Here is a 15,834-nt window from a genome sequence, read left to right as displayed (position 1 = left end):
CTTTGCAGCACGTATGCGCTCACTGGTTTTAAAGGGCGACCGAAGACGAGACCATGCCTCTCACAATATAAGAAACAACAAAATGGCTCACTCCTGTTTGTCCTGCAAGTAATGGCCACACCTTCTAATTAGCAGGTGGATGAAAGTGATAACGGTAATCGATAACAAAGTTAAACAGTCCGAAACATGTCTGTCTTGATTTCAATGTCTTTTGTCTGGACAGAACAGTCCATGTTAACGGTTTCCACACACTTTGTTTTATTTTCGTTATTAAGTAACAGGGGCAAAAACAACATAATTCTACATATTTTTTCTTATTAAATTGACATTTTAAAGGGTCTGTGTGCGTCTTACCATTGGGGATTGGTACCATTCACATATGAACCGATATGTTATTAATTCCCTGTTGCTGAGAATCTATACGAGTACTCAACAATGTCATTGTTTAATAATTATTTAAAAAATATATATATATATTTATTGGTTTTCATACACATATAATTTACGTAAGTTGTAAATAAATTAAAAAAATAAAGTAACGAACCATAAACAGATGTCAACATAAAAGCGCTGACAGCTGTATTCCTGAACCGCCTTAGAGAAAAAATAAGTCCCATGGTCTGATCAAAACAGCTATGACAAAGTATGACAAGTATCTACAAAGTTAGATGAGGAATAGCAACCCACAAGCACACAAGAGGCTCATCAAACACCTGCATTTCAATTGTGTTTCAGTCGGGGTTAATTTGGAGAAGGCACCCCGCAGTTCTTGAAACTTTGCAGAACAACCATTCAATGTCAGGCTAATCTTTTCCTAATTTCTTAAAAACCTTTGAACATCTTTAATCCAGCGGGTTTGTCAAGGAGGCGCTGTTGCCTTCCAATTCAACACAATGAGTCTTCCAGCCAACAAAGTAGTGAATGCTACAAAATTATTTCTGGATTTGTTGAAGGTCGATGACTGAAATATATATTTTTTGAAAAGTAAGATTTAAAATTAGATGATTGTAATTGTGCTGTCCAGTTGTTATAGCTTGATATTCCACTTGAGTGTCATTTGCAATTCAGTTGCATTTCTAAGACAATAAGAGCAGTTATATATAGGCTATCAATGAACTAGGAAATAGCTTTTTCCAGGAAGCTCAATGTGTTATGTTGCGGCCTACAAAGTATTCATACTCTAAGTGTTGTCCTTAATACACACCATCAGTGTAACATCTATCTTAGTTGTAGTTTTTCTGACAAAATTTGGCGGGGTGTTGTAATCGCCGTGAAAAGGGCTAATGCTTATATTAGCCGGTCAATAGCAAATCCTATGTGAATTAACATTTTTGAAGAGTGGAGCCTTATTTTACAGTTGAGCGATTTCTACCAAGCATACTTGCTTTGGTGGTGTTGAAATTTGCAACATTACTTGGAGGGAGTTTGTCTGAGTCCACCCTGAGTGCTGCTTGAGTGATTGTTTACGTGAGCCCGTGTTTAGTCTGGAACCGGACGTAACGTCACGTGCAACAAAGGTATCGAGTTCGATTTTACGTAAATCGATACTCTGTAGTACCAACGGAATTTGGTCGGTGCCTGTAAACGTACTGAATTCTGTATCCATCACTACTTACCATTAGCAGTTTAACAGAACAAATAGTGTAAATATCTATTTGTCACAATTACAAGTGCGCACATCTCACTCGTTTCCTTCCTAAATTAACCTGGATATCACACACTTGTTCCATGTCACTCGCTTCTCTACTCTTTCATCTGTCTCTGCATTTAGAGTTACCATAATAATTTCCCGTAATACATAGATTCGATTGGTTGAGTTCTAGTGAGTAGTTCAACGTATTTTCTTATCTGATCAAAAGGCACCATAACATTCATAAATGCTGGCTCGGTCAAGAAGCTCTCTGTCATTGCCCAAAATATTTAAATAATTGACTTTTAGTCCAGCTCCATATTAGACGGGGTCTGGGTCTGCCCCGCGGTCCGCCAGTTTGTTATCCGGACTCTAGCCTACGTCTGTGTTACCCAAAAAGGTGTTTTAAAAAAATACAATACAACAAGTAGGCTTACCAATAATACATAACAATGGAATTTGGGCAGTCACTTAAAAAAATGCATACTGTGTACAAAACCTGTTTCCATATGAGTTGGGAAATTGTGTTGGATGTAAATATAAACGGAATACAATGATTTGCAAATACTTTTCAACCCATATTCAATTGAATGCACTACAAAGACAACATATTTGATGTTCAAACTCATAAACTTAATTTTTTTTTTGGCAAATAATAATTAACTTAGAATTTCATGGCTGCAACACGTGCCAAAGTAGTTGGGGAAGGGCATGTTCACCACTGTGTTACATCACCTTTTCTTTTAACAACACTCAAACGTTTGGGAACTGAGGAAACTAATTGTTGAAGCTTTGAAAGTGGAATTTTTTCCCATTCTTGTTTTATGTAGAGCTTCAGTTGTTCAACACTCCGGGGTCTCCGCTGTCGTATTTTACGCTTCATAATGCGCCACACATTTTCGATAGGAGACAGGTCTGGACTGCAGGCGGGCCAGGAAAGTACCTGCACTCTTTTACTACGAAGCCACGCTGTTGTAACACTTGTCTTGCTGAAATAACCAGGGGGGTCCATGATAACATTGCTTGGATGACAACATATGTTGTTCCAAAACATGTATAGACCTTTCAGGTTTAATGATGCCTTCACAGATGTGTAAGTTACCCATGCCTTGGGCACTTATACACCCCTATACCATCACAGATGCTGGCTTTTGAACTTTGCGTCTATAACAATCTGAATGGTTATTTTCCTCTTTGTTGTGAAGGACACCACATCCTCTGTTTCCAAATATAATTTGAAATGTGTACTCGTCAGACCACAGAACATTTCTCCACTTTGCGTCAGTCCATTTTAGGTGAGCTCGGGCCCAGCGAAGCCGGCGGCGTTTCAGGATATTGTTGATAAATGGGTGTGGCTTTGCATAGTAGAGTTTTAACTTGCACTTACAGATGTAGCGACCAACTGTAGTTACTGACAGTGGTTTTAATGAAGTGTTCCTGAGCCCATGTGGTGATATCCTTTACACACTGATGTCGCTTTTTGATGCAGTACCGCTTGAGGGATCAAAAGTCTGTAGTATCATCACTTACGTGCAGTGATTTCTCCTGATTCTCTAAACCTTGTGATGAATTTAAGGACTGTAGATGGTAAAATCCCTAAATTCCTTGCAATAGCTCGTTGAGAAATGTTGTTCTAAAACTGTTCGACAATTTGCTTACAAAGTGGTGACCCTCGCCCCGTCTTTGTTTGTGAATTACTTAGCATTTCATGGAAGCTGCTTTTATACCCAATTAGCCTGCACACTTGTGGGATGTTCCATATAAGGGTTTGATGAGCATTCCTCAACTTTATCAGTATTTACTGCCACCTTTCCCAACTTCTTTGTCACGTGTTGCTGGCATCTAATTCGAAAGTTAATGATTAATTGCAAAAAAAAAATGTTTATCAGTTTGAAAATCAAATATGTTGTCTTTGTAGCATATTCAACTGAATATGGGTTGAAAAGCATTTGCAAATCATTTTATTCCGTTTATATTTACATCTAACACAATTTCCCAACTCATATGGAAAGGGGGTTTGTATTACTGTCACACACATTAAGGGCGCTCATTTGTCTTACCCACGTCAAGGTGCCTGGTGTTGCTATTCACTTCCACCCTGTAGGTGGCAGTAATGTGTGTTACCAATTATGTGCCCGTGAAATCAACAACAAAACATTCTTCACTGCTTGACTACCATGTTGCGTCCGACTCGGTCAAACGTATGCAGTAAAGCAGGAAGTAGTTATTTTTGTTCCTTTTTCAGCACTGCGCCGTCATCCCTTCATTCGCTATTCTTTCCATATCTAGTGAATTCTCCGGTGGAGCTCCTGATCAGTCAGACTCTCTGCTGGGTCCACGACGACCTCAACCAGGTGGACTTCTCCAGCTACCTGCTCAAAGTCTGTGGGCGGGAGGAAGTTTTGCAAAAGTAAGTTGTTTCAATGAAAGAAGAGGCATCAACACAGACCAAGGTCATGTAAATCAGACGGTTGTCATACCTTATTTATTTTTTTGTACTTGTTGCAGTAAACACAGCCTGGGCAGCCATGAGTACGTCCAGAACTGCAGGAAGTGGGAGAATGAGATCACATTACAGCTTCTATCTCACGCTACTATGAGACAGGACTTGGCTCGCACTGTAAGTCATTTTCATTTCCTCCAAGATGTCCTCTTTAACCCCGCCATGAATTTTTATTTGCAAACCTGATCCTGCTCATTAATCTTCTCTCCCATCCCCACCCTCAGGTGGATGACGATAATGCCGCCATTAATCTGGAGAAGTACCTGAGCTATGTGGAGCGACCCTTTAAGGAGACTGCCACCAGGTAAGAAGGCCCAAGGCTGAAGGTTTGGCATGCAACAGAATATTCCTCTCATTGCAGTCTTTGTTTGTCCAGGCAAGGCCTGATCGACTACTTGGAAGGCTATCACAACCAAGTTAACATCTGTCTACAAAATGAGGTACGTTGTGAACCTTTGGCAAATTGGGAAAATGAAGGATGGGAAAATTGTGGGTATTTTAAAACTCAAAGTAAAAGTAAGTCGATCGACCAGCGATCAGTATATGCAAAGGGGTGTAACGGTTTCGGTTCATAAGTCTTTACAATAATACTGTGACGCCTCACGGTATCATACAAACATTTGTGGTGTAGTTTTTATTCTGGCGCTTAAGCAAAGTGTGTTCATAGTCGATGCGACAATTTTTTTTTGCTTTTTTTGACATTTCCTGAAAAATGTCTTGAAAATCTTTCGATAACTATTTGAATTATGTTGCTGACGAACAAACCCTGGCAAAAACATAACCTCTTTGGCGGAGGTACTGTAAGAAAGTCTGCGTTCTGCAAAGCCATACTTTCATCTCGAGCGTTTCCAAGGCGACACAGAGTCAGCCGCTCACGTTGCACCGCACTGAGGTAATCACCCCAAAAAATGTTCAACACAGGAAATATGACAAAATTGAAAAACTACTTAATAAATCCTCAATCCATCTATTTTTTTCACCGCTTGTTCCTCTCTAATATTGCAATTTTCAATGCCAACAACACAATTGACTCAAAACGCTCCAAAAAAAGGGAAGTAATGCTCCACTTTTTCAGAAATGTGCTATCTTGATGCTAACATGCATTGGCTTTGCTATTGACATGCTAATGATTAGCATTAGCGATTTTTACATGACAATTTGAACACCTCTAAATTTGTGAATGAAAACTACAACTTAGATGCACTTTACAATCTAACAGCTGGCGCTTAGTAAGTGCAATACTTACAATGTTAACACCTTTTAGGGCGCAACAAAACAACACACTATAAACTATTTTCTACTGCCATTTAATGTCTTGGACTTGCAACTGTCAATGCAACCTAATTGCTAATCAGACTCTAAAATTAAATAACGGAACAAGATACAACAACTGGACAGCAGTTATCATAATCACCTCATTTTAAAATGTTGCAAGAAAAAAAAACGTTTTATTTTTTTAACATGATTAATATTAATGAATAGGTACCGTTGATCGATTCCCAGGTACAGTATAGGTTAAGATGTGAACGACAACCATTCCCATTTGCAAGTACTATTACAACTGGAGGATGGGGCAAATACATGTTGCACACCGAGTATGAGCAAGCAGGAACAGTCAAAAAGAAGTAGGCTTTTGGATACGGCCAAGCTAATGACAGGAGTCACACATGTCACAGTGTACGTAATGTATGCTGAAAACTTGGAGGAGGGAAACGCTCGTTAAAAACTAAATGCACTGCTGCAAAGTATGCTACCCTCTTCAATCCCATGATGTCATACATGCTAATAATAGCATATACAATGGACTGTTGGCATGTGTTGAAGGCCATTTTACACAAAACAACTTATGGTTGCCGGCGCCAGTGCTATGGTGCTTTTTTGATTACGGAGGCAAACTGAGGCCATGGCCACATAAGCGTGGACATGTTATCTGGTGGAAAAAAGAAAATAAATTATTGCCAGTTTAAAAAAAATAAAAATACATTCACCGGCTGTAATTTGCTTTTTTGGCCTGAAAAAGCAAAGACTAGAGGTGCTCAAAAACATTGATTTACATTTGAATCAGAATCGTATTTATTCCGATTCTAAATCGATTCATAGTTTTTAAAAAAATCTATAACAAATGACATTTTTGTAATAATAATTTTTAAAAAATTAAATCCAATCTTAAAAAAAGCCTTTAGGCCATCTCCATGCTGACTCACTGCACGTACACATGATAGGTCAACAACCTAAAGGTTTGGAACCTGTAAGCTGTTTTTAAGAGGTTATTTTACGATTAATATACCAAATAACACATTGCGAGAATCGGGTTAAATCAAAAATCACAATGAGTCCATTTTTAGTCAAATTCTCACCCCAAGAATCTAGGTCGGATCGAATTGTGTGGTGCACAAAGATCCCACATCTAGCAACCGCATTCTTTCGTTGTGATGCCTCTGTTCATCAATATAGTGATACAGTATTTTCAATAAAACAGATTAGATTGTTTTTTGTTTGTTTTATCAATACCGTTGCCCAATTTTTTATGACAAAAGCCAAAAGCTCAGTTTTGCTCATTTACACACAACTTCTTTCAAAGTTTTCTTAAAGCTGATAAGGAAACAACATATCATTTTAAAATGTTTAGATGAAAATAAGATTATGTTATCAAAAAACATAATTACTTACGAACACACACAAAAGTACTAAAATGTGATACCGCTGAATACCGGTATTGATACCTAGGGAACAGGTATTGGCACCGTATTGGTTTAAATGTGAATGGTACCCATCCCTAGAACAAACCAACAAGTGTGTATCTATGGCTTCAGAGTACCCAGTACAAGACTGTGGACCGGGTGGTGCAGACAGTGAAGAACTTCTGCTGCGCGCTGGACGAGGTGGAGACCCAGGCCGTTACTGAGGCCGTCAAAAGGCTGCGACACTCCGTCAACTTACCCAGGACGCGCTCGCCCAAGGTGGGTTCCAAATGCACACATGAAACACACTTGCTCATTAGAATATGCTCCTAAATTGATCACGGCCTGCTTTGTAGATGGGGTCACCGCCATCCGGACAGCCGTCAAATGGTAAGACACACACGTTAAATTGTCATTTAAGGGTGCAATTTATAGAATGCAAGGAAGGAAGGAATGCATTCGTCTTTGACTAACACTGGCCAGGTAACAGCAGTGCCGTGGATGAAAGCATGGCGCTGCTCACTCAGGCCGTGTACGACCTGGCCAAGCTCTACCTGCGCTCCTTCTGCGCACCCTCCGCCTCCTTCATGTCACCCTCGCTAGACGGTGAAATGGCCGAGCGGCCGAGCAGCAAGGAAGCTTCCGGGACCACGGACCACCTCAAGTTCACCCTCTTCGCCCTGCACGGCATCCCGGCCCACTGGGTCAGCAGGTAAACGCACAAGCACTTGTACTGTATGGATTCAAGATGGGGGGGAAAATCTATGCACTATGATTATTATTGGCGGGAGATTATCTACACTTCTGTTCAAATGTAATAAGCACTTAGTCTTCTGTTTGGATACTTTACATTAGTTTTGGCCGTTACTACATATTTGTGTATCAATCCAATACCAAGTAGTTATAGGGGCAGTATTGGTCTCATGCCAATGTTGATATTTCAACGTCGGTAATTGATAAGATGGCGATGTAACAATATCAAATAAATATTTAAATTATTTTCTCATTACCTTTTATTACAGTCAATATTTTGAGCAAAATAATGGCAATAGGGCAAAATAAGTCCATCCATCCATCTTCTTCCGCTTACCCGCAAAATAAGTCATCATAAGCAAAAATTCCGGTTACACAAATACATATTAAAATAATTAGTCTTTTGCCCTTAAAGTACTAGTAGAAAAGAAAAACAAGTTGGCTCTATATCAAAACTATTATCATATATATCTGATTAATGACAAATCTCCAAAAATAGCCAGAGGTATTCAGAGCAGAATATTCGAAATGGCTGACTAATTGTGGAATTTTGCGATGTTTAAACTGTGTTTTCACATATTTTGGGGATCTTAATACAATTGAATGTTTTTTAATGAATACAAAAAAAATCAAATAAGCATATAAAGTCACCTTGTTTTTCCACTCTACTGGTACTTTAAAGTCCTTTTAATGCCCTAACACATATTTTCTAATTTTGTAAACAATAACAGCAAAAAACTATTTTGTATATAAAAAAAATTTATCAAATCATTAAGTATCGACCATATACTAATACTATACTTGGTATTATTACTGTCGATTTGTATCAATCCTCACACTCCTGGTTAGGTTCAAGACCTCAGGCTAAGTGGTTATTTCGGGTGCTCAAAAGAAAGATTTTTGTTTATGTTAAATCTTTTTCTAATTTTCGAGAATCAGAACTTTTTTGGGAAAATATATTTTTTTTAAGAATGAGGTTTTGTATTAAAAACATTAAATATTATTACTGATGTTATTAATCTATTATAATTACTATTATTATTATGAAAATTGTTGCTTTTATACAAACCCCGTTTCCATATGAGTTGGGAAATTGTTTTGGTTGTAAATATAAACAGAATAAAATGATTTGCAAATCCTTTTTAACCCATATTTAATTGAATGCACTACAAAGACAAGAAATTTGGTGCTCAGACTCATAAACTTTATTTTTTTTGCAAATGATAATTAACTTAGAATTTCATGGCTGCAACACATGCCAAAGTAGTTGGGAAAGGGCATGTTCACCACTGTGTTACATCACCTTTTCTTTTAACAACACTCAATAAACATTTGGGAACTGAGGAAACTAATTGTTGAAGCTTTGAAAGTGGAATTCTTTCCCATTCTTGTTTTCTGTAGAGCTTCAGTCGTTCAACACTCCGGGGTCTCCGCTATCGTATTTTACGCTTCATAATGCGCCACACATTTTCGATGGGAGACAGGTCTGGACTGCAGGCGGGCCAGGAAAATACCCGCACTCTTTTTTTTTTTTTTTTTACGAAGCCACGCTGTTGTAACACTTGTCTTGCTGAAATAAGCAGGGGCGTCCATGATAACGTTGCTTGGATGACAACATATGTTGCTCCAAAACCTGAATGGACCTTTCAGCATTAATGGTGCCTTCACAGATGTGTAAGTTACCCATGCCTTGGTCACTAATACACCCCCATACCATCACAGATGTTGGCTTTTGAACTTTGCGTCGATAACAATCAGAATGATTATTTTCTTCTTTGTTCTGGAGGACACCACGTCCTCTGTTTCCAAATAAAATTTGAGATGTGGATTCGTCAGACCACGGAACACCTTTCCACTTTGCATCAGTCCATCTTAGGTGAGCTCGGGCCCAGCCAAGCCGGCGGCGTTTCAGGATATTGTTCATAAATGGGTTTGGCTTTGCATAGTAGAGTTTAACTTGCACTTACAGATGTAGCGACCAACTGTAGTTACTGACAATGGTTTTATGAAGTGTTCCTGAGCCCACGTGGTGATATCCTTTACACACTGATGTCGCTTTTTGATGCAGTACCGCCTAAGGGATCAAAAGTCCGTAATATCATCGCTTATGTGCAGTGATTTCTCCAGATTCTCTGAACTTTTTGATGATTTTACGGACCATAAATGGTCAAATCCCTAAATTCCTTGCAATAGCTCGTTGAGAAATGTTGTTCTAAAACTGTTCGACAATTTGCTTACAAAGTGGTGACCCTCACCCCATCCTTGTTTGTGAATTACTTCATGGAAGCTGCTTTTATACCTAATCATGGCACCCAACTGTTCCCAATTAGCCTGCACACCTGTGGGATGTTCCAAATAAGTGTTTGATGACCATTACTCAACTTTATCAGTATTTATTGCCACCTTTCCCAACTTCTATGTCGCGTGTTGCTGGCATCAAATTCTAAAGTTAATGATTATTTGCAAGCAAAAAAAATGTTTATCAGTTTGAACATCAAATATCTTGTCTTTGTAGCATATTCAACTGAATATGGGTTGAAAAGGATTTGCATATCATTGTATTCTGTTTGTATTTACATCTAACACAATTTCCCAACTCATATGGAAACGGGGTTTGTACATTTTTGGTTTTCCTTTTTTTAGATTGATGTTTTCTTCTCAATTGCTTTGTAAATTTCTATCCTAAATGTTTTAAAGTTGTGATGGGGTCGGAGTTAGGGTGGCTCTATTTTCTTTTATTAGATTTGTTAGTATTTTATGATTTCTGTAAATACAATTTAAACTTTATTTTTTATTTTTTAAATACGTTATTTTAGACCAGGGGCACTCACACTTTTTCTGCAGGTGAGCTACTTTTCAATTGACCAAGTCGAGGAGATCCACCTCATTCCTATTTATAATTTATATTTATTTATTTATGAAAGAGACATTTTTGTTAACAAGTTAATGGTCTTTAATGATAATACAAGCATGTTTAACACACATAGATTCCTTTCTTTCATGAAGACAAGAATATAAGTTGGTGTATTTGATTCTGATGACTTGCATTGATTGGAATTAGACAGTGGTGCTGATAACGTCCGCATTTTCAAATGGAGGGAAAAAAAAGTCCTCCTTTCTGTCCAATACCACATGAAAGTGGTTGGATTTGGCATCTCATTTGTCCAACTTGCATACTCGTTTTTAAACACTTTGTTATGAGAGTAGCATATGTGTGTGGCCCTTTAATGTCTGGCAGCAGGTGAGTGACGTCAGTGGGCAAGCAAGTGAGAAAGCGGTCGCTGAGGGCGGGGGAGAAATACATTGGCATCAAACTCCGTAGCTTGCTAGCTTGTGCACGCTAGCTTTCTGAGACTCTTATTTTGTTAGCAAAGGCAGGATGAAACAGGTCTTTTATGGTGAAGACAGGAGCTGTGCAGTCGGTCTTTAGAGTTTTGACAGTAGGTACGGAGTCTCTAGAAATAAAATGTGTTTTTCTGCGTCCGCCCTGTTAGTGATTTTTTTCTTAGATATGAGCTCGCAGCAACCAGCGTCATCTCACAAGATCCTCGGGTGCCGAGAATGTCAAACAACTGACGAAAGTGAAGTCTTGGTATGATTGATGATTGCTCATTTTTATGTATATTTTTTAATGCCTGGCTTGAGATCGACTGACACACCCTCCGAGATCGACCAGTCGATCGCGATCGAGGTAATGCCCACCCCTGTTTTAGACCAACGTTGCGTGTATAAGTCATACAGCAGCAACTAAGAGGAGTTTTTGTAACCTGTAACCGGTTTTAAAAGTACTTTTATCACAATGTATTTACCAATTGATATATTACAAGAATCGTGTTGAATCACTAATCGATTCTGAATTAAGTCATTACCCCAAAAATTTAAATCATGAGGTGTCCAGAGATTCCAGCCTCCAGCGGTTATACATGGCTTATTGTCTTCACCTAAGGTGTGTAGTGTAGCATGTGTAGCTGTTCCTCGTCCTCCAGTGATAATATTTGTAAGAAGCATAGTTTATTTGCTGCCATTGAGGCAAGGCTTCGGACGATTGAGGGACGTTAGCTGCTAGCGAGGACGCTGCGTTCCGTTAAGGACGCAGTCATTCGCTTGCAGCTGTCCAATTAGCGTCAACGTGCATCATCAAGGTATGACGATGGTATTAAACGCTCCATCGTTAGCAAAATGCTTATCATCTTCATCCCACAACCCTCGTGATGTTCGGTGAGGACATGTGCTGTCAACAGTCGAAGCAGACCGTCTGGTTTTCTTCCGATTAACTAACAGCTCCAGTGTTTCTCCCCACGGCTTGTTTTTCCACGCCGGTATCCAGTTTCAATCTGGCTTTATCTTGTGCGTGCATACCTGCATGGCTGAAACGGAGAACAGACATAATTTCCATTTCAGGCTCCTGCCATGCATTTGTAACCACAATCCGTACCCCCCTGGCCCATTTGGAAGTCAGTAAAGGCACAGAAACGGCTTGGGTCACTAGAAAAGCCATTGGTCGATCTCAGTGGAGACCTTTGTAAAGGCAGAACAGATTATGATACAAAAATTGTTCCATGGCTTTTAACCAACACCTGGTACTAAGATTATGGAAAAACCATTGTTGCATTTGTAATTTTTTTCATTTCAGGACAGATTTATCTGATCAATTCAGTGTTTAAAGAAGGGGTCTTAAACTCAATTTACCTGAGGGGCCACTGGATTCAGAAACTGGGTGAGGCTGGGCCGCAAGAAAAGATTTCTTAAAAAAAATCTAACATGCACTTTTTTATGACTTCACCTTCTTTGAATGGCTTTCCCGCCCTAGCAACATACTTGCCAACTCTCGCGATCTTTCCGGTGAACACACGAATATCAGTGCCCCTCCCGACAACTTCCCGGGGCAATCATTCTCCCGGTTTTCACCCGGACAATAAAAATAAGGGCGTGCTGAGATGGCGCTGCCTTTAGCGTCCTCTACAACCTGCCGTCTCCTCCGCTTCTCCAGAAGCCACATTTTGTATGTGGCTTCTGCAAGCCTACGGAAGTGACTGCAAGACATACTTGATCAACAGCCATATAGGTCACACTGAGGGTGGCCGTATAAACAACTTCATCACTGTTAAAAATATGCGCTACACTGAACCCTCACCAAACAAGATTGACAAACAGGACTGCATAGGATTCTGGGTATTTGTTCTGTTGTGTTCATTTTGTGTTACGGTGCGGATATTCTCCCAATATGTGTTTGTCATACTTGTTTGGTGTGGGTTTACAGTGTGGCGCATATTTGTAACAGGATTTATATGGCCACCCTCAGTGTGACCTGTGTGGCTGTTGATCAACTATGTCTTGCAGTCACTTGTGTCTACTGAAGCCAATTACAACATTTGTCTACTGAAGCCAATTACAACATGTGGCTGGCTGGCACGCAATTTGTACAGGTTGTAGAGGACTTCAAAAGCAGTGCCTCCACGGTGCCCCCTTAATAATGTTGAATAGGTAAAGTGCCTCCACAGTGCCCCCTCAATAATGTTGTATAGGCAAAGTTATGGAGAATGAGTACCCCTGGAGGGGCACTGAAAATTGGGAGTCTCCTGGGAAAATCGAAGGTATACAAATATAACGTTGTAAAGTGCCATGCATATAAACCTCGCGGGCCGCACCAGAATGAAATTTTAATATTAAGGTACGGGCCGCAAAATAACGTCTCGCCGTGTGTTTGAGACCCCTGGTTTAAAGCATAAACTAGTACTCTAACCGTCCCGCTGTGGATGGATTCGGCCGTTCCATCCCTCAGTCGCAAATTTTACCCTAATAACTGGCTTCTGTGCTAAAGTGCTGGCTCTATTTTGAGCCGACAGCAAACATTGACGCTGTGTTTCCCATGAACAGCCGAGTAGACAGACATTTTTGTCGTGATCCGCGCTTGTTGAGGTGGCGCTCTTGTTTGTTTTGGCGAGGCTCACATGTCAACCATCTGCTCCGGCCGCGGGGACGGCCCCGGCCAGTGACGGAGCTGCCAGCACAGATGGCACCCAGCTCCCATGTTCACAAATTTGTAACAGAAGGCTGCCTTTTTATTCATTATGAACATATTAACAGACGGGCCGTCACGCCCGACCCGCCAACTTAAGGTTGTCGCAGTTTAACGGCATCTTCTCCTGCCTCTCAGCCACTCTGCTAAAGTCATACTGACTGTTAGGAGCTGACAAAAAAGATCGATTTTCAGATCAATTGCAATTCTTATTTGTAACGATTATTAATCTATTCAAAAATAGCAAAAATTAAATTAAATTTTTCAAGCTATCCTGTCCGTACACTTTGGCAAATCCTGTTGTTGATGTTGATCATATCTGCTGTACAGATAATCACAGAACTGACATCCAATGTTATTAAAAAAGTGTAGATTTTGAATCGAGAATTGTTGAATCAAGGATGGATTCTGTGGGTGGGATGGGTACCAAATTTGGTACTTTTATAGGCACCGTCCGAATTTCGTCGCTACTGTCAGGTATCGATTCACGTAAAATCAAACTGCGATATTTCGATACCTTTAACCTGCTCAGTGGCCTTGTGGTTAGTGTCCACCCTGAGATCGGTAGGTCGTGAGTTCAAACCCCAGATGAGTCATAACAAGGACTATAAAAATGTGAAACATTACCTCCCTGCATGGCACTCTGCATCAAGGGTTGGAATTGGGGGTTAAATCACCAAAATTATTCCCGCTGCTGCTCACTGCTCCCTTCACCTCGCAGGGGGTGGAACAAGGGGATGGGTCAAATGCAGAGGGTAATTTCACCACACCTAGTGTGTGTGTGACTATCAGTGGTACTTTAACTTTGTTACAATAAACGTCACTTCCAGTTGCAGACTCGTCACTTCCAATTGCAAACTAAACGCTGTCTTGCGTAAACATTTAGGGTTGTCAAAAAAATTGGTTTTGGAATAAATAGCGATTCGTACTTGTAACGATTCTTAAATTATTGAAAAAATTATCCATCCATCCATCCATCCATTTCCTACCGCTTATTCCCTTTCGGGGTCGCGGGGGGCGCTGGCGCCTATCTCAGCTACAATCGGGCGGAAGGCGGCGTACACCCTGGACAAGTCGCCACCTCATCGCGGGGCCAACACAGATAGACAGACAACATTCACACTCACATTCACACACTAGGGCCAATTTAGTGTTGCAAAAATTATAAAAGATCAATTTGAAAAAAATACACATATATTTTTGTATTTATTAAGTTGTTTAATCTGTCCTATCCAGCCACTCAGGCAAATCATATTGTTGATGTAAATGCTCAAATCTGCTGTATTGATTTACTTTAGAAAAGTGTTTTATACTTCTCTTGTTGCCTTATTTGACTTGATAAAATGTTCGGGTAGAATTTTTATTAAACAAAACCAAGTTTCTTTTAACTGTTATAGATAATCTTCATAGCTGTTCATCTATTTTATGGAGGAATTTAGTTATCATAGAATTGGCTCCTAGTGTAATTAAAAAGTATTGATTTTGAATTGAGAATCGTTTTGAATCAATTTTGACTCGAATCATTACCCCAAGAATCGAATTGAATTATGTTGTGCCGAAAGATTCACAGCCCTGTAAACAATCACTCAAGCAGCACTCGGCCAAACACACTCTAAATAATGTTGCTGTTTTCAACACCAACAAAGCAAGTATGCTCGGTAGAAAACACTTGAACGTAAAGTAAAGCTCTACTCTTTCAAAATGTGCTAGCTTGATGCTACGTTGCATTGGATTTGCCATAGACAAGCTACTATTAGCATTAGCGATTTTACATGACTATTTTCAACACCTTCAAATTTGGTAATAAAAACTATATTTACAAAGAATGTTACAATCCAACAGCTGGTGTGTAATAAGTACAATTCTTACAGTATTAACACTTTGTAAGGCGCAACATAACACATTTAGCTTCTTGGAAAAAAGTGACTTCCTAGTTGGACAACATGCTATAAATAGCCTATAATTGCATTGCAAATGAGACTCAAATGGTGTAAGAAAACAAGATGTAACTAGGTGGCACAGTTTTGCCAATCTGATCATTTTTAAAATGTAAATTTTTTTAAATGTTACATTAAAAAAACATTTTTTTAATATCAAACATTACCATGTATTAACACACACAAAAGTACTGAAAATAGGTACCGTATTGGTTCAAATGGGAACAGTACCCATCCCTAATTATGTGTTATATTAAACTCTAAATAGTCTTATTTATAAAATATGTAATTTTGTGTTTCTGCATGCTCGC

The 15,834-nt window shown here is 39.4% G+C and overlaps 1 protein-coding gene across 1 annotated transcript in view; it reads left to right on the top strand.

The window, feature by feature from the left end:
- pik3c2a (phosphatidylinositol-4-phosphate 3-kinase, catalytic subunit type 2 alpha) overlaps nt 1-15,834 on the top strand; it is a 98,040-nt gene that overhangs the window by 47,738 nt on the left and 34,468 nt on the right. Inside the window, exons 5-11 of the mRNA XM_061894502.1 lie at nt 3,920-4,040; nt 4,139-4,250; nt 4,358-4,437; nt 4,510-4,573; nt 6,947-7,093; nt 7,171-7,204; nt 7,298-7,526. Of these exons, the coding sequence (XP_061750486.1) occupies nt 3,920-4,040; nt 4,139-4,250; nt 4,358-4,437; nt 4,510-4,573; nt 6,947-7,093; nt 7,171-7,204; nt 7,298-7,526 (787 nt within the window). The remainder of the gene's footprint in view (nt 1-3,919; nt 4,041-4,138; nt 4,251-4,357; nt 4,438-4,509; nt 4,574-6,946; nt 7,094-7,170; nt 7,205-7,297; nt 7,527-15,834) is intronic.

This window comes from Nerophis ophidion, linkage group LG03, assembly GCF_033978795.1.
Source record: "Nerophis ophidion isolate RoL-2023_Sa linkage group LG03, RoL_Noph_v1.0, whole genome shotgun sequence".
NCBI lineage: Eukaryota > Metazoa > Chordata > Actinopteri > Syngnathiformes > Syngnathidae > Nerophis > Nerophis ophidion.
This window is presented reverse-complemented; position numbering and strand designations above follow the sequence as displayed.